This window comes from Opisthocomus hoazin, chromosome 15 (genome assembly GCF_030867145.1).
Source record: "Opisthocomus hoazin isolate bOpiHoa1 chromosome 15, bOpiHoa1.hap1, whole genome shotgun sequence".
NCBI classification, from domain to species: Eukaryota; Metazoa; Chordata; class Aves; order Opisthocomiformes; family Opisthocomidae; genus Opisthocomus; species Opisthocomus hoazin.
In genome coordinates this window covers 18,226,592-18,245,366 of record NC_134428.1, presented here as the reverse complement: position 1 = coordinate 18,245,366, position 18,775 = coordinate 18,226,592, and the positions used below count along the sequence as shown (strand labels likewise).

Here is an 18,775-nt window from a genome sequence, read left to right as displayed (position 1 = left end):
CTCATCCCCCCAGCTTTAGAAGTTTATTTTTTCAACAGGAAAAGTGAAGGAACATGAAGGTTAATCACATAGTTCTTGGTAACCAAAAGATTATTTGTTGGTAATTCTGCAGTCTTTTCTAGGTTTCCTCAAGTGTTCCTAGTTCAAGTTTTGGCATGATTCATCCTAATATATATAAAGCCCTTGAAACTGTGCAACTTTTCAGGCATAAAAATAAATTATCAGAAAACTCACATATACAACACTGAAATGAAGAAGCTTTTTAGGCTTTCCAAGATTCCTTATTAACTGAAAGTGCTTCACTTCTCCCTTACAGAATAAGCGTTGAAATAAACCACACAAAAGTAACGTAATGCCTGAGCTGTAAAATATTTTTTATATATAAATATTAGCATGGAGGATTAGAGTGATAAACTAAAATGACTAGTTATTGAAGCAAAACTATAAAATGAAAAGCAACTTTGCTTGTCAAAGTATATGTTAGTTGCTATGTTACTTGCTTTCAGAGGCTTTCTGCACCCTAGATTGAGGTTTTGAAGCCAACTACCACCACTGCAGCCTGACACATGACCTTGTATCACTACTTCCCCCTTTATAGAAAAGGGGACTTTTGAGTCGGTTTTCTTTTCTCCTTCTCCCTTCTCTACAATCCATCATTCTTGACACCTGAGATAACTTTTTAAAAATGGTTTCTATCACCTTGCTCAGCAAATGGGCAGCACAGGCAGATGCAAGAGCAGAGGTGACCTCTAGCTTCCAGTTTAGTTGACACACAGGTAATCAGCAGTCACACATTCTCAGGTTCAGCACTGCCGTTGGTCCCAACTATACCGAAACTCCTGGCCTCAGCTGCGGTGCTAAAAAATGCCTGTATATTTTTTGGTAAGATTAATAAACTTTAAGTACATCAGAACCATGTTTTAAACAGAAACCTTTCTCCATTCTGTCCTGGAAGAATGAATACAGACAGTTTAACTGCCTTTTACTTTATCTTCATGAATTAAAAAAAAAAAAAAAAAAAAAAAAAAAAAGAGAGATGGGGGGGTACACTTTCTTCTCTTTACAACTCAACTGAAACTAAGCTCACCTATGGCCACAAAAAAGCCCATTGCATTTTCCAACAAAGTAATAACATTCTGCCTATTTAAAATTCTCTCTTGTATCCACAGAAGAAGATATTCATCACTACCTGACTTCAATTGTTATGTGAGGCTGCAGCATACAGCTTAAAACCTGATGGATTTCATTCCATAAGTGTCCACAATATAGTGCTAAAGGAATTATTCCACCCATATGCAACATGTAGCAATACTGCCATCAAATACCATGCATACTAAATGCTGTTGAAATCTGAAGGGTTTTTTTGGCATCATCGAACAAAATTTGACTGCTGAGATCTTTGTTTACTGAATTAAAGAGAGATCTTCCTCAAAACAGTAAGATGCCTGTCAGCATAAAGTGAAAATACTACAAAAATAGCTGTGTGAAAGCAAGACTTGCACCTAGGTGTTTAATTGCCACAATGCAAGATTTCTCCAACATACACCACATTAGTCTTCTCAATTCAATTATCTTAAGTGTTGCATTTCCATATTGCGTGGCACACCAGATTTGTCTAAGCACTCTGAACTATGCCACCACACATTTTCCTATGTCTCAATCAGCTGCAGCAATTAATGGAACATATATCACGAAATGTGAAAAAGAACTAGGCTAATTTTGTTTAAGTAGCTGTAAGCCTATAGACTTAATTTGCATTTTTCCTTGATTTTACATGTGATATTTACATTAAAAACATAATTAAAGTAGCCTCCTTTTGTCATCTACACTAAGACATCAGTTAGATATCAGTTTGTCACAGAACTGGGGCAGGGTGGGAATGTATCTTAAGCTGGTTTTGGACGAACCCATTGCCCCTGCCTCTTGTCACCTCACCCCTGGAAATACAAAACTTTTAAAAAAAGAACTGGTACAATGTTTGCTTTAACCATTTCTTTCCTACAATACTTAGAAATATGACCAACCATTACATCTTCAAACTCCAAAGGAGCTCTCGCGTATACTTTTACTTTCTTATACTGTTGTGACTAATTTTAGGCTGCTATAAACATATGGAACAACTTTCCTGCTCAAATACAGTGTCAAAATCATTCAGCTGCATTTTTCTCAGATGTGTGCTAGTGCCTCTTCCAACCAACATACTTACTTGTTAATTTGTGCCAAGAACATTCCCTTCAATGCATAAAACTCAGCGGTCATCTCCTTGGTGAAGTACTTCAGATTGGTTGATTCAATAACTTCAAGACCCTGTTAAACAAGCCTTAGTGTGAAAAGCCTTCTAAAATGAACGTTTTAATAAAATGAAAAGTGCCATAAAAAACCCAGCTAAAACATTCTCTTGAAATTTAAGTATCATGAGTTTCTAGTATTTAATTTTCATTTTAAGGAGTCTGGACTGACAACAATTTTAAGTTTCCACTGGCCTACGCAAAACTATTAGATACTATAGACAACATTCATCAGGGGATAGGTTATCTTTTTCACCTTGTTTTTTTAATTTTATATTATGTTATATTACATTATTATTATAAGGTCCCAGTTGGCTGACTTTATAATCATATGTCACTGGGTTTTGCTTACAATCATACTTTCTCCTTTCCTTTTAACACATACAGTTTCACTGCAGTTTGCCAGCATTCATCAGTCATGAGTCAGACACTCAAAACTGACTTAGAGCTTCAGTTAGTCTTGCAATATTGTTTCTTCCTATTGCAAGTAATATAATTTTCAAAGTCGCTTCCATTTATCTATCTTGTAAGATTTAATAAATACGTATTTCCACTTTTCTTTTTATTCGGCTAATTTTTAATGTATTCACAGTATTCAGTTCAAAGATGACAATCATTGCTTTTAACTAACACCATTACTTACAACAACACTCTATGCATGGTATAACATGGCCAACAGAATTCAGACCCTGTTCTGTATACAGGCAGTTTGTTTAAATCAATGTGTCTGACGGCCCTTGTAATCCTCCACGTTCCAACATCAACTTCAGAGATAAAGACAGCATACCTGCATACATTCATTTTTGCCCATGACTCCAGCCAGCTGAAGATAACATTTAACTTGCTGGCGAATCTTCTGAAAGCAGTCCACAATGGGCACAGTTGGAATTGTATGAATGCGACTCAGTATATCCAGAGCTACGTTGACCAGGCCTTGTTTTCGGGCTATCTTTCCATATTGGATAATTGCTGACGCAGAAGCGTGAACTCCCAACATCGCGTTATTTGAACTAGGATCGTGCTGAGAACTATTTTCATATGCAGTTACAATGGCTAGAAACAAAACAAAGTATTTGTCATTATAAATGAAACTATATACATACCAATACATATGAAATGATGACTTAAGATACTAAAACACTTAAATGGAAATTGAATAAAAACCAACATTGTTGAAATCAACAACTTTCTTATACGTTTAAATAAAAAAAATAATAATAAAAAAAAACAAAAACAAGAACTTATTTCAAACAACGTGTTGTCTGGAAAATTACATGATGAATGCATGCTGGACCAGGCAGTTTTACCCTGGTAATGATGTTGTCTCCACATGAAAATGCTGCTCCAGTGGGATAAATCATCTGACACAATAGGTAACCTGTTCCTCCAAGTCTTTACAACGGTCTTCATATCATGCAAGCTGTTGTTCCTCCCCAGATTAGTTGGCTGCAACCCTGCATTGATTTGGGCTGCTTCTTGAAGTTCAATTATTTGCTGTGCTGCCTAGAAAACATTAACCAATATAAATTATCACAAAGGGTAGTACAGTAAGCTGGCCAATTTCACTGTTACAAAGAGATCTCTATGAATGATGCCACCTTCAAGTGTTCAAGTAAAGATGAAACTATTCATGCTGTTTTAGGGACCTGTCTATTAGTTGCATAAAAAAAAACTTTAACCAACCTAATCATTAACAAAATAGCAAAGAAATCCTCAAGATTGATTCAACACTTCAGCCATTGACTGAAGTGTTGAATTCTTCCACTGAATCACCAGCACAGAATTTATACCAACGGGTTGCTACTCTTAAACAAATGATTTAAAAAAATAAAGGTGCCATAAAGTACTTTCTTACATGCTTGCAAAAGGTCCTGGCATCCTCTTCCCAAGGGATGGAGTGCAATTATCAAGCAGGTTATTTCATGCACACCTCATTCTAACAAAACCTACATGCCCTAACATTATTGGGTTGCAAACAGACATTACTGATCTATACTTAATGTGTTCTTCCTATAATACCATGGGTTTAGCTAAGTTTAACTTTGGTCAACTATGACATGTCTTTCCTTGATAGTATTAAGATAAAAATTCCCTCATCCTTTCTCTTATTTTGAACTGCAATGCTTTCACAAATTATCCCTCAAATGTCAGTGTCTTGCTTTTAGTAGACATTTTTTCTTAAAAAAACAAAAAACAAACAAAAACACAAAAACACCACACACAAAACAAAACAAAAAAAAAACAACAAAAAAAAACCAACAAAAAAACCAAAAACTTCAAACACACACAACACAGAAACACAAGATAGTTTACTGGAACCTACACTCTGTCTTCAGCCCAATCCTTTTCCCCACACACATCTAAACAAAACCTCAGGTTAGAATTCAATTCTAGCATACAGATTTGGTCTTACTACCTCAACCCTAATCACAGAAAAGCACAAGCATATATATGTATATACAGTGTGTAAAATACGAGCATGAAGTAAAAATACTGACCTTTAACCAAACTTTGAACATAACTTTTAGTAATTAAACCCCAAAACTTTTAACAGAACCTAATAGTATAAATTCCCTGGTCATGATCTGACTTCCTAATAGACAATGTACAGAAATAGACAATAGACAATGTACAGAAACACTACCTATATGCTCCTGAAGGTGCTACCTTAATATATTCTGCAAAGACCTTAGCTTTGAGAAATTACTTAAGGAATGGTTTTTCACTGACATCTACTATCCTCAAATTAATGAGAGGAACAAACAGAAGATGGTAGTAGTCTCAAACCAGCAGATGTTTTGTTAAAACTTAAACAACCTGAAGAAGAGGCCCACAAACTTTAACGGAATTTAATTAACTGCAGTACAATAAAACCAATGTAGTATTCTTTAAGCTACCTCTTGGCAGATAACAGTTGCATTCATTGTTAATCAACCAAGTAAGATAACTATTGATAAAAAAAAAAAGCAGTTCAAATTTGCAGAGTGAAATCTCTTGAAACAAAATAAATTAAACAAAGTAATATTTTCCTACAATCAACTCAGTATCAGTTCTCACTACAGCTTAACCTTCATCCTACACCCATTCATCACGTAAATTTAATTTTCTCACAGGTATTTAATCACATACTATCTGATATTAAAAAAAGTAATTACTGCAGTGCAAATTCATGGCTGCATTTGTACCTCTGTCAGTCATTGACTAATTTATCATTTCTTCATGAGGGATATATACATATTACATTATTTTAAAAGCTTGCTTTAATTGATATCTGAAAGCATTGAAATACTTTATTTAGCAATGCTAATCCTTTCATGCTGCAGATACTGACAGTCTTAGGGGAGGAAAATCTTGAAATATCTGTGAAAACTTAGCAGGAAGGATTTAATTTCATCAAGAACCCTTCTAGGGGTATTGTATCAGCTCAAACAAATGAAACATTGTACCTATTTACTTGACAACTTACTTTGTTTTTTCAATTTCAAGGTATGGGCTGCGGTGTAAGCTCTACCCACAAGTACAGTCATTTTAGTAGAGGCATCTTAGACCATGCAGATTTAGTTACTTGTGAATCACACCAGGCATGACACACAGTGTGAAACTACTGATCTTCAACAGTTACAGAAGCCACTACTATCAAACAGCACTCAGACAGCAAGGCTATCTGCATTTCCACAGGTAAGGTTTGCTCATAGTTCTCTGAGCAATGGTCCACCAAGAAATGCATCCCCGTTGTGCCATTTCAGATTGTGTTGCACCAAGATAGACTCCAGAATTTCTCCCCTGAAGATGAAAGGTTCCCTCAACCGTAACAAGAGCTAATCTTCATCCAGGTGCACGTTTATCAGGATATCTAAACAGGGACACAGTCAGCCTAATGACAAGTGAATAGTGTTTTGCCCAGATCACAAACTGCATGACAAACCGCACACAATCCTGCCACAGACCCACTTCCACGCTCCGGCTGCAGCTGTACAATACCAATCGGAGGACACAAGGTTCATTTTCAATTTCAAGAAGCTTCTGGCAGCATCTCAAGGCCAAATCCCCTTTTTTAAAGATGAGTTTAGGCACCTACTTCCATTTGATTATTCTTGGCAGTAATATTTACTCTCAAAAATTCTTCTCTTACAGTTGCAAAATGAATTATTTACATAATTAAATAAAAAAAACCCAAAAGGATAAGTATTGACATTTCATACATTTCAAAAGGAAACAGAAGTCCATTTTTGCTATGGTGAAATATGTGTAAAAGTTACAAAGGACACAAGCCATGCATTTTTCACCATGTAATACATGCTATTTCATCTCGCGTAATAATCAAACTACACATTCTATACTATCAGAGTTGTATCAGCTGCTTCACAAAAATATTTCTGGAGGTCTGAAAAAAAAAAAAAGTGTCAAGGTCTTACAAGCTTTTCCTGACAGTACAAGAAACACGTACCTTTCCCTAATTTTCTAAGTGGGCCACTTGCGAGGAACATGTATGCTAAAGAGAAAGACTAAAAAAACAATAGTTAAAACACAACTCGTCTTGAAATTGAATTGTTAATGTTGCATGAACAAAAGAAAAGATTTTTCACAAGTGAAAATAAAGATGTACCTGCTGCACAGCATCTTAAAACCAGTTTACATTTAAATAATGCTGGAACACAGTACATGCTTTGCCTTGTAATATTTAATGATTTGAGGGGTAAAATACGGCGTACTTGTATAAGCACTAAGAACCTTGTTTAGCGAGGATGTAAGTGAAGTGATCTTTCACTTTCCTTCTTCCAAGCATACTCCTTTATAGAAACAGAACACAGCATGCCCTCTTTTGAGAGCGAAATGCTTTTATGGTTCAGAAGCAGCCAATTAGCTCTACCTTCTAGAAATGGATGACAGAGTTAAGAAAAAAGTAGATAACTAGAAAAACAGCACAAAAAATGTTAGCTTTGCCCATCCTCTGTGTACACACTGGGTTATCCAACTCTAAAGTTACTCATCCTTTATAAGTCAAGGATCCAAGCATGCATGCAAGAGTTTATTTGAACATCAGCACTGTTAAAAATCATGTACAATATACTGCAGTAATTTTACAGAACAGTATGAAATTCAATTTACAAACTTCTTCCCCTGTTTTAAATGATCTTGACAAAGCATTAAGCTACATAAGATTAGATAATACTCAACTTTTGGCAGGGGAGTTTTATTTCGTTTGGGGGGAGGTGTTAAGGGCTTTGTTTGTTTGTTTTTAAAGTTCTTGTAACCCCAAATTCACCTGCTGTCCCTCATTTCATTCTGGACAGGACAGCTCACTGCTTCATTGCCAGAATTCTGCCCCTACTTCAGGAGCAAGCTTCTCACAAAACTTTATGCTTGCTTTGTCCATTTCTGTCCAGAAAGCATACAGATGTCTTTCAGATCACAAACTAGTAAGGTGATCTAGAAGGGCTCCTTCCACTTCTGATTCAAGCAGTCCATTCTTTCTCAGATCAGAAAAAGGACCCTGACAGAGGTTACCACTGACTCCAGTCTTCCAGCTGACCTACTTACATCAGTGCTCCACAACAGACTGGAATTAAAATGAACTAATTAGTTGGAAGCAGTAACCTTTCCAATCAGCACAGCTAAATCCGGATGATGTGCAAGGAGCATTACTGAAATATGCCCTCCCACTCAGATCAAAGAAACTTTCTCTCCTGTAGCTGCCATCATATTAAACGGGTGAAGAAATCACTCTTTCCAACTCACAACATCTCTCAGTCTGTGGAGCAACATGATTTAGCATGGGAATTCTTTCTACAACAATACTACAAGATTTTAATGCAATGTTGAACAGAACCTGCCAAATCAGCTAGCCAGACAGCTAACAAAGCTGAACATCAGTACAGAAAGCTTTGAGGAACACAGGTTAGTTCATCTAATAAATTCCACCCTCCTTTTCAGCAGAACTTGTATATAATTAACTCCCTGTCCAAGGAGAAATATCATATACCTACAGACTAGATTCCTTCCTACTTCCTTTCCCTGATGCAAATCAGAACTTTTAGCAATATAATGCAGAAACTACAAGAGAAAGTGAGGCTCACATTGGCCAGAACCTATAGTACTTTTCTGAAAGGTAGCAGTGGTCACCTGAAAAGTCCTTCACTAACAACAGACTTTTACAGTTTTCAGTTCTTTGACCTTAATGCTTAAGACACAGGGATGTTCAGAACTTGCTCAGCCTGTTCAGAACGCTGCTCCTCAAAGAAAACCAGCACTTCTAAATACACTTTTCCCTTACAGGGCATTAACAGTTACTCAAGATTTGGAGGGGAAAAAAAAAAATTAAACCAAAAAATACAGGAGTATATTACAGTTGACAAAATTCCATAAAGCATTTAACCGAACACTTAGAAGGTTATTTCAACATTTCTGCAAATATCATAATGCAGTAACATACTTGCCCAAAATGGACGTCACTTCAACACCTCCAAGCACTGCAGTGCATGGTGCATTAGCCCACAAAGAAAGTTAAGCCATCTGATCAGTTTTTAAATAGCTACTTCTGTACGCCACAAACAGAATGGCTTCAGGTAAACTATAAGAAGTTTAAAAGCAATTCAAATCGAAATGCACATTCGGCAACTTCTAACCAAAAAATATCATTACGAAAAAAAAACCAGTACTATGCAGTAAGATATTTTATGCTCACAGTTACTTAAAGTCCCAAAACCTGCTACTGGAAAATAAGTGGCAATAAAAAACTTTTCAGTCTTACCTGGAGAAGGGGAGTATGAACATGCGAGACCACGTGAGGAAGCCTTCGCCATTCTCGAATAGCTAAACTACTCGCCATCTCTACCAGACGCTCAATGAAGTTAAGCTGTTGCTCTTCCGGGTGGCAGATTGCTAAGTATCCTCTGTACATATTCACTTTCCATGCCATCTCCTTTGGACAACTCAACTCCACCTCGTAATGAAATAGAAAAAAGTCTAGTAGAGACTATTCATACTCAAATGCAGACTTTGTAAAATTATTTTTTAAAAGCCTTCTCAAACAAACACTCTGTTTTATTTTTAATAAAAATTAGCTCAATTTCTAAAAATATCAACTGAAATATCAAAATTTCTGTCATTAGAGCAGCTTCAGCTCCTCTAGGAGCAGGTCCTAGCTCCTCTAGGGCCTGGCAAGGGCAGGCTAGCAAATAAATTGCAAATTCAGCACAAGAGTGGAAGTGCCTGCATACAACCTGCTGCTAGGGTATTTTTACACTGACAGCTGTGGTGTAGCTCAGAGACAGCTGAGCCAGCTGAAAGCAGTCTTGCAACAGGAGCATGAAGCTTACTGCAAACGAATTCACCCTGTATAAAGAAAAAAGATGCTTCTCAGCAGATAATGAATACTACCTCCGAAATGCTTCAGAGGCTCCAGAAGTAATGTCAGCTGCTCACTTAAAAGGATCCCATTCCTATATGTCAGCACATTATGCCAGCGTTATATTTCCTAACCACCTGGGTTAACCTAACTCTAGGACATTACTAAGTTTATGAGAATAAACAGTTAAGAATTTTCTAAGATATCTACATCTAACCTTCCCATTTATGTCAAAGTAATTTCTTAGTACAGGTGCAAAGTCAGGTCATAAAACTGAAATAATTCTAAAAATAATTTTAAACCATTTTCTTAAAATCCTGGAACAGCAGAAATACGGCAACTGAAAACAGCAAAGTACCTGAATTATCTAGCAACTAAATTCTGTATTTTACACTAAACTTGCATTTCACCAATGCTTACTAGCTGCAGGCCTTAAATCTAGAACTTTTTCCCGTCTCTTTCTTCCGCTTTACATCAAACGGTTTATGGACTGATATGCAACACAGAAATCTCTCTGCATTGTCTTGTTGTTGATATACTGTATCCTAACCATTACAATTGTTATTTCTGTTATCCTCAACTGACTTTTACGCCTGAGCCAGCAAAGAGAAACTACCAGGTAGCAGCCTTACCCTTGCACCGTGAAAATAATCTCTTTCTTTATTACATTATCTACTGGATCATTAAACACAATGGCAATGTGAGCAAATGGAAATGAGTCTTGGGTCCTATCAAAGGCCACTTGGTATTTTAATACCTCAACTTTAATAGGCAGATTATTAAAAATGTTTCACGAAGATTTACGAAAACTGATACGTATTTGCCGTCTTTTCTGACCTCTCTTGTGAATCAACCAGGGAACTCGATAAAAAACAGCCACGTTAAAAGAATATAAATAAAATTGGAGTAGCTAGTATGGTAGCACAGAATCAATTATTCTTTCATATCCTAATATTTATGCAAACACTTCCTGACACTTTTACAAGAATTTGAGTAAAGCCACAAACGCTCCATGGCTTCAGCAGCATCTTCTCCTTAGTCATTTAGTAAATGTCTCATTACTGAAAATATCTCATTTAATATAACTGCAGCTAAAGCACATCAGCAGTTACTCATGATTGTCACTTCTACTCAACTTGCAAATCTCCAAAACCAGAACCTGTCAGACACAATATATTCCATTCTGTTCCAAATCCAGGTTTATAGTATACTGTACAATACAGTTCTTATTCTATACTTTAAAGGTTCCTCAAATAATATTATTTCTATAATTAGCCACTGAAGTTGCATACTTTAGTAGGACACAAAATACCAATTTGTTGCAAGAACAAAAGAAGTTAATGAAAATGTAAATATAACCTATAATTTTTGTAGCATATGCTCCTTGCTATTTACAGATTTGGCTTCACATGGGCTGATAAATGATAGAATCCATCTCTAGAGACACTTTGAACCATTAGTACTACAAATATTGAAAAATTCCATTTCTAATGTTGCAATGGTTGGACATCTTTAATTTAGGTTCCATCAAAAGACAACACTACCTTTAATTAATTAAACAACTTTTACCGTTTCCATATTTTAGCCTTTAAAGCAAAACACACTGATCATATGCACCTATTTTCCCTTCTTACAAAAAAAAAAGTATTCCAGAAGAATAATCATACTATGTTTAAAAAAAAAAAATGTAACAGTCTGATTTTGGAAGAAAGTAAGAAAGACACACAATTTCACATATTCATCATGTGAGACTAAGTTATCACAATGAAGCATACTGTTAGGGTATTCTGTATACAAGAATTTAATCCTGTAAGATACTGGAATTAAAGGATACTCAGCATTTTTCATAATCATGTTTTATCTCCTGCGAATATGATAAAACTAGACAGTAAACTGTCAATTTGACACGTAATACTTTTAACTGGTAGGTATTGGTTCAAAACCCAAACAGTACTGATGAAACAATAAACCCCAATTAAGGGAGGGACTAATTCTTCTGGCTCTCTCTCTGCAATATGAAAAACACTGCCTAAGGCTCTGCTCAGAGCTTTGTCAGTAAAATTATATTTTAAATACACAGTTCACCCCCATATTCCAAACTCTGGCATCTTTAGCAGAGTAATTCCATAATGTTACATTTTATAGCAACGATGCAATGAAGATCAGCAAGCTCCTTTCCACTTGCGATTTAATGCAGTATTCTCACCTTTCAGATTTCAGTTCTACATCTGGTTTATGTTTCTACATTAACTAATCACATATGAACAACTCTCCCTACCATGAAAAGCGTGTATCAAAATATCAACCTTCTCTAGAACAGTGACACCACATATAAAGTTAAAAAAAAAAAAGATCCCAGAAAAATCTACTGGTGACTCCATTACAGGAGTCTGTCATTTTTCCCCAAGAAGTCTGAGATGGCTGTATAGCCTGACATTTTATAGCAACCTCAATAGCTTATTCAGATGGAATGATTCTTAAAACAGTTGGGAAGAATCATAGAATCATAGGTTGGAAAAGTCCTTTAAGGTCATTGAGTCCAACCATCAAGAAGATGCCTAAGAGAGGATAAGGAGGAAGTTACCTGAACATGGCCGATTTTTTTTTGCACGTGGCAGAATTCCCCAAAATTTACTCTCAAATCAAAATATCTACCTATGTATTTTCTGTTGCGCCTTTTCAGAAAATGGAGGGTCATTTTCAGTATGTCTCCCTAGTCATTTAAGCTTTATTGACCCACATAAAAAAATGTTTGCGAACACTTGGAAAGAAAAAAGATCTTCCAGATTTACATCTTCCAAAATGTTATTTTCTGTACGTACTGTGCCCCCTGCCTTCAAACTGTTCTGTAACAGCCAAAACTTTACGGAGCATTCATTCATCAAGCACACAGATAGCGCAGAATACACAGTCTCACGAGTGAAACTCAGGAAAGGACAAGGGGAAGGTTAAATGTTTTACAAGTGCATGTTGTTCAGCAAAATGAATTACAAGCAGAACACAATAATGAACTCCATAATAAATCAGGAAGGTCAACAGCAGGAAAGCACAAACAATACATATTATCCGTCACCGAATTAAGATGATAACTACCTTACTTGCCACACACGAGTTCCTTAGTTTCTAACAAAAGAAGTTAAGTACTGTGGTGGTTTCTAAAACAACACGTAACAGGCAGGGCACATCTATACTACTTCAGATGAATATGCTCAGAAAGGCTGTGGCATCTCAATTCTTAAGAGATACTACAACTCTACTACACAAATCAACTTACCCACTTGGGCCCTGCTCCAAATGGAGCACTGGACCAGATGGTCTCCAGAAGTCCATTCCAATTCAAACTATTTTATGCTTCTGTAAACTTTACATTAAGCTATAAAAGTATTATCATCAATGCATTAAGCCTCTGAGAAAACCTTGGAACATCAGAAAATTCCAAACTCAAGTCTTCTGATTCCACAGAACATCAAAAAAGGAACTTACAGGAAACAACTACTCCTACTAGCAGTGCTATCTCGAAGCCTCAGCACTTCTATCATGAACATGTCTAGAAGTCTGTACAATCACCATGATACTTACTTCTAGCCCAAAACTCACCACAAATTGTCACAATTTGAGAGGAGATCAAAATATTTTTTAGTTTTATTTCTTTTCTTCTGTAAAAACTGTAGATTTAAAGACTGTCATTTCACAAAAGCCTACTCTTTCTTACAAGTGGTCTCAGTGTTTTTACTTGCATGCTTTCTAGTATAAAGATTACACACAGCAAAAATTGTTTGGGCAACACATTTGAAAGCCGATCACCTAAAAGCTAAGCGTGTCCTTGTGCTTGTACATTATGATCCTCTTTACTTTATAAACCTGCTTTTGCAGAATCAAAGTATTTTTTCCCTCCCAGAAGTAATCTATCCCTTACTGTAAGCCTGGTGATCTTCAAATTGAATCTCCATCTCTCCCTGTCAAGCAACTCAAAGCCTGTCTCGTGCACAGTCTCACTGATGCACCCTGCAACACTTATTTCAATGCCTCTCTCCTCTCTGCTAGTTTTACCAAGTCCCTTACACTCTCTCGAAAGAAACCACTTTCTTCAACTTCTTGCTTCAGTCTATTTAACCAGTTATCTCTGCCACTCCTAGTCATATCCGTACTCCCTTCAAGCTCCTTCCATCCTCATCTCATACTCTTCTCATTGCTTCCCAGTCTCAGGCTCATTGCCTGTGGTTCATTACTTGGTTCTCTTGTCCCTCATCTCGTTAGATCTCCACTTTCTAGTCTTGACCATACTGAAGTTACATGCAATGTATACATTGCAAAATCAAATGAGCCTTATTTTGAATGGAACTAAAGTAGACTCAAAGTAAGAATAAAGTTAGAAATCTAAAGTATCTGAGTACTTAAAAAGAAAGCAAAAGAAAACAGATACAGGAAGCAATCCCCAGACAGACAGTACAGAAAAACATTGCTACTGAAAGAACCAGCCTCCTATTACACTTCTGCTAAGCTTGGCTATAAAATCCCAGAAAGAAGAAAACCAGCATGTGCTGAGTAAGTAATTCAAATACTTTTCCCACCACATATAAACAACTTCAAACTGTCTTCAAACTTGTCACTGTCTTCATTAAAACAGTAACGACTGGTATAACCTGCAGTGTACACCAACCTCACCAACCAACCAACATTGAAACTGAGCCTTCATGTGTTGATTTTTCAGGGATTTTTTTAACCAGGAGCCTGAAACACAGCCTTATAAGTATTCCTCAGATACACTACGGTATTTAATGTAAACCAAATTTAGCTGACAATTCCCTGACCCTCACATTTTCATACGTGTCTTAATCCCCCTTCACTTGCAGTGGAGATAAACAGAATAAATAAACTGTGTCTAGGAGTTTTGAAGTTGGACAGTAAAAGTTGAGAAAGCTTTGGCTTGCCTTTCAGGTGCTGAAACAAACAAAAACAGCAGAGGCAACAGCCTTTTGCCCTATTACACCTGGAAGCTTAGTTACATCGCTCACAGACAGGGAGATGATAACAGATACATTTTCAAACTTTGTTCCCTTTCAGAAAATGAACTTTTGTTCCTGGAAAGATGCAAAATACAAAAAACGTCCCTCTCCAATACTGCATTATTTTAAATAATACCATATTCTTGCAAGGGTCCCATTTTAAGTTTCTCCACACGTCCCTGCTAACACATACTTCTGTGGCAAGTATTTGTTGCTTTTTAATGACTCTTTACCATGCACCATGTCTTTCACCTGTCCTGGCTAAATTTCTTATGTAATACAGCTTAATAAACAGAAAAGAGAACCAAGTTTGTCTGTTGAAATTACATACTTCCATTGCCAAAATACCCAGCTGTGTGCTGGGACATCAAAGAAAACTTCCAAACTGCAGTTCACTGTGTCTGTGAAATGAACTGTAATGCTGACTTTTTAGAAATGTAATCAGTAAAACGCATAGGGAAACTAAACATTAGCATAAAAAGCCCTCACTCACCTGCACCAGAGCCTCCTTCATAGCAGTCCAATTTGAGACCCTCCATGCACATTCCAGTACTAGGTAAGGATTTATATGACCTTTGGACTGGCCATATTCTGTCAAAGGTTCCCACTGGTTCAATTCTTTCGAGCAACTAAGAAAACCAAAGCCATTGTCAATTTGGTTACCAAAAAAATAAAATTTCAATGAAAGTGAATATAAATGTTGTGTATCAGAATATTATCTGCACATTTGTTTGTCTGAATAGCTCTGCAAGTACTGTATAAGTTTCATCCAGATGAGAAGTTTTTTTGTTGATTTTTTTTATTTATTACCAGTTATAACACAGAAATCTGTGAACAGTGAAGAGCTGCATTTCATGTCTCCCAGGACAACCACTTTAAAGAGGAAAAACAAATTTTAGCTTCAGTCTGTTTCCACCAACAGAAAATTACATCTTTACAACACTTCAGGCATATCACTTTCGAGGGTTTGTTAAGGGAGTAAAGAATACCATTTTTCTATTCCCTTAAGATTCCTTTGTATCTGAGCTAAGTCCTGAGCTAAATTTATTCTGGTCACTGATGCTTTAAACCAGCACTGTATTTTACTTATATTGCAGGGTAAAAATACCTGTTGAACATCAGCTTTAAAGTCTTACCGAATCCAATGGTCTTCCCAGAGCTGGTACTCAGGAAAGATTGAAGGAGAAGCATTATTCCGTTCATGCTCTTTTTTAGCCTTTTCCATTGCTTTTTCGTACGTTTCTTGTGCCTAAATAAAATTCAAACCATTTTATTTTTCCATCTGCTATATCCATATTAACTCAACATACTTTTTGTTTCAAAAAAAAGTGTTAAGAACACTTTCATAAATTCTAAGTTTAAAAAAAAAAAGATGGTCTGTTAACTCATTCCTGAATATAGCCATTGTTTGGCAGCTTTACAAATGCAATGAAAAACTGATGGATGTGCTCAAAAATCTCACCTTATCTAGGTATCACATGGCCTTAAACTACTACTTTACCCAGTAGCAAAGCTGTAGCACTTCCAATTTTAGAAGACTGAAGTTTTATTAACATTCAGAACATTTTCTTGCTCACCAGAATATTCATCCTGACAGCAGAACTACTCAAATGGTTTCTAATATCAAGAGTTTACCTGTTCAAAAAACCCATGTTGTTCATAGGCAATAGCTGTTGCTGTCTCTGGGAATTTACAGCGTTTCTGCCATAGTCCAGCCCACATATCCTCTTCTTGTAACAAAGAGTAGAGCTCAGCAAGGGAATCCAGTATTTCCTAGAATGTTAAGCACATATTTCTCCACAGTCAAGCTGTCCTTATAAAGCATAGTAGATAGCAAAACCACACGTTCTACACTGAGGCAAATTGAGAAAGACATGGAAACAGAGAATTGTTTAAACAAACTCTTTTAAAAACTCTAGAAGGCAACCAATTAGTAACAACCAAGTACTGAGAGCAACAACACTGTATTACATGACAAAAAAAAAAAACACCTATGGCTTGTATATTGATTCTTGCTTGTCTTCCCGAATATATCAGATCAAATCATAGAAAACAAAATTGTTTAACAAGCCAACAACTTGGTCTCTAATGTAAAAACAATCTGTAATATTTAGCTTCCTCAGATGATTGCAAACCTGCCAAGGTAGATCATAACTACCTGACAGACTACTAAAAACAGCAGCACCTGTTTACAGGGAACTCAATTTTGTTTAGCTAGTAATTCTTTAAAGGTCATATACCAAGTGACTTGATTAGGGAAAGCATACTCCCTTTGAGGGAGACAGAGACAATATAGACTTCTCCTCAAGATTTAATATTGGGGCAGAAATGGTTACATCTAGTTCTACAGTACTGCAGAGATACAGTGTCAAAACCAGATGGAAAAGAGGAGGAAAGAGAAAAATATGAAAATATCAATGACAGATGAAAGAAAAGCATGAGAAGCGGGTAAGACAAAAGTAGTCAATGTTGCAAGTGTCTCTATTCACAAACACACAAGGACAGCTATTTCTTCACTGAATTAAAAAAAAATTGACACTATTTTAACAAGCTTCTAAATACAAAGATTTAGAAGAGTTTGTCCCTTTGTACTCAGCACTGGTGAGACTGCACCTCAAATACTGTGTTCAGTTTTCAGCCCCTCACTACAAGAAAGGCAATGAGTTGCTGGAGCATGTCCAAAGAGCAACAAAAGCGGTGAAAGGTCTAGAAAGCAAGTCCTATAAGGAGCGGCTGAGGGAACTGGGGTTGTTTAGCCTGAAGAGGAGGCTGAGGGGAGACCTTATCGCTCTCTAACAACTACCTGAAAGGAGGTTGTAGTGAGGTGGGTGTCAGTCTCTCTTCCCAGGTAACAAATGACAGGATTAGAGGAAACGGCCTCAAGTTCTGCTAGAGGAAGTTTAGATTGGATATTAGGAAAAATTTCTTCACTGAAAGGGTTGTCAAGCATTGGAACAGGCTGCTCAGGAAAGGGGTGGAGTCACCATCCCTGAAGATATTTAAAAGACATGTAGACATGGCACTTAGGGACATGGTTTAGTGGTGGACTTGGCAGTGTTAGGTTTACAGTTGGATTCAATGATCTTAGCGGTCTTTTCCAACCTAAATGATTCTATGATGCTATTGTACTATACTGTCACTGTGTTTTTCTCTTCACATTTCATAAGGCATTTCAATTAATATAACACTACCTGTTGAGGAGGAGTTATGCTTTCCTGCTCATAAAATTCTGTTGTCTGTTTAGGCTTTATCTGTAGACTCAGTCCTTTTTCGAAAGCTTGATGTTCCAGCATGAGTGTAGAACGAAACCAGAGATTGTGAGTTTTACCCAAGTATTTCAGGACACAAGGTCTGATGGGAATGGGAGGAACACACTGTGACATTGCTTCCACAAAGCAATTCAATGCACTTGGCTGGCAATCTCGCTGTACTTGATGGCTACCACTGCACAAGAAAGGGCTTATTTCACCTGCTAGCGCCTGGAAGAAAAAAAAACGTAAGAATAGTTATCTATGTCATTCAGATTCTTCAACTAGAGAATTTAGATTTAAAATCTTGTTAATATAGAGCACAATCATTTGATAAGTGTAATTCTCTTTGTAAATTGAAGGGCCCTATTTCTTTGAAGAGGTGTATTGATAGAGGTATACAACGTTCACTAGTCAGAAAGAATGGTAAACTTCTCAAAGCAAGTGAAGAAGTCATTTATCTCATAAATACATTTTCCTGAAACACCAGTCATTTACAAAGAGGAATTTTAAGTGAGGAGAGAGAGAGATTCTCACATGTTGTTGTCTGTCAGATAAGATTTTCCAAAGTCGTGAAAAAAGCTGTATCCAAGTCTTTTCTGCTAATGGTGTAGAAATATGACATAACTGAACAAAGGCACTCAGCAATGCTCCAGTCTAGGAATAAAAAGAAAGAGATGCATATAATCGGGGAAAATACAATTAATAATCTGGAAAAACAGTTAACAGTTACAGTTGCTTAAGAAGCAATGCAAATGCCTTTTATAACCAACATACCAAAAATATGCTTCTTTTAGCAATATAGACTACTGTAACAAGAATTTAATTCTATTTTCATATTGATCGAGACTGATTCATTACTGTAACCATTCAAAGAAAAAAAAG

At 36.5% G+C, this 18,775-nt stretch overlaps 1 protein-coding gene across 1 annotated transcript in view; it reads right to left on the bottom strand.

Moving 5' to 3' along the window:
• TRRAP (transformation/transcription domain associated protein) overlaps window positions 1-18,775 on the bottom strand; it is a 101,282-nt gene that overhangs the window by 25,323 nt on the left and 57,184 nt on the right. Inside the window, exons 53-61 of the mRNA XM_075436054.1 lie at window positions 18,428-18,547; window positions 17,834-18,121; window positions 16,278-16,415; window positions 15,779-15,891; window positions 15,136-15,271; window positions 9,040-9,231; window positions 3,596-3,791; window positions 3,076-3,341; window positions 2,207-2,307 (exon numbers count right to left, since the gene is read on the bottom strand). Of these exons, the coding sequence (XP_075292169.1) occupies window positions 2,207-2,307; window positions 3,076-3,341; window positions 3,596-3,791; window positions 9,040-9,231; window positions 15,136-15,271; window positions 15,779-15,891; window positions 16,278-16,415; window positions 17,834-18,121; window positions 18,428-18,547 (1,550 nt within the window). The remainder of the gene's footprint in view (window positions 1-2,206; window positions 2,308-3,075; window positions 3,342-3,595; window positions 3,792-9,039; window positions 9,232-15,135; window positions 15,272-15,778; window positions 15,892-16,277; window positions 16,416-17,833; window positions 18,122-18,427; window positions 18,548-18,775) is intronic.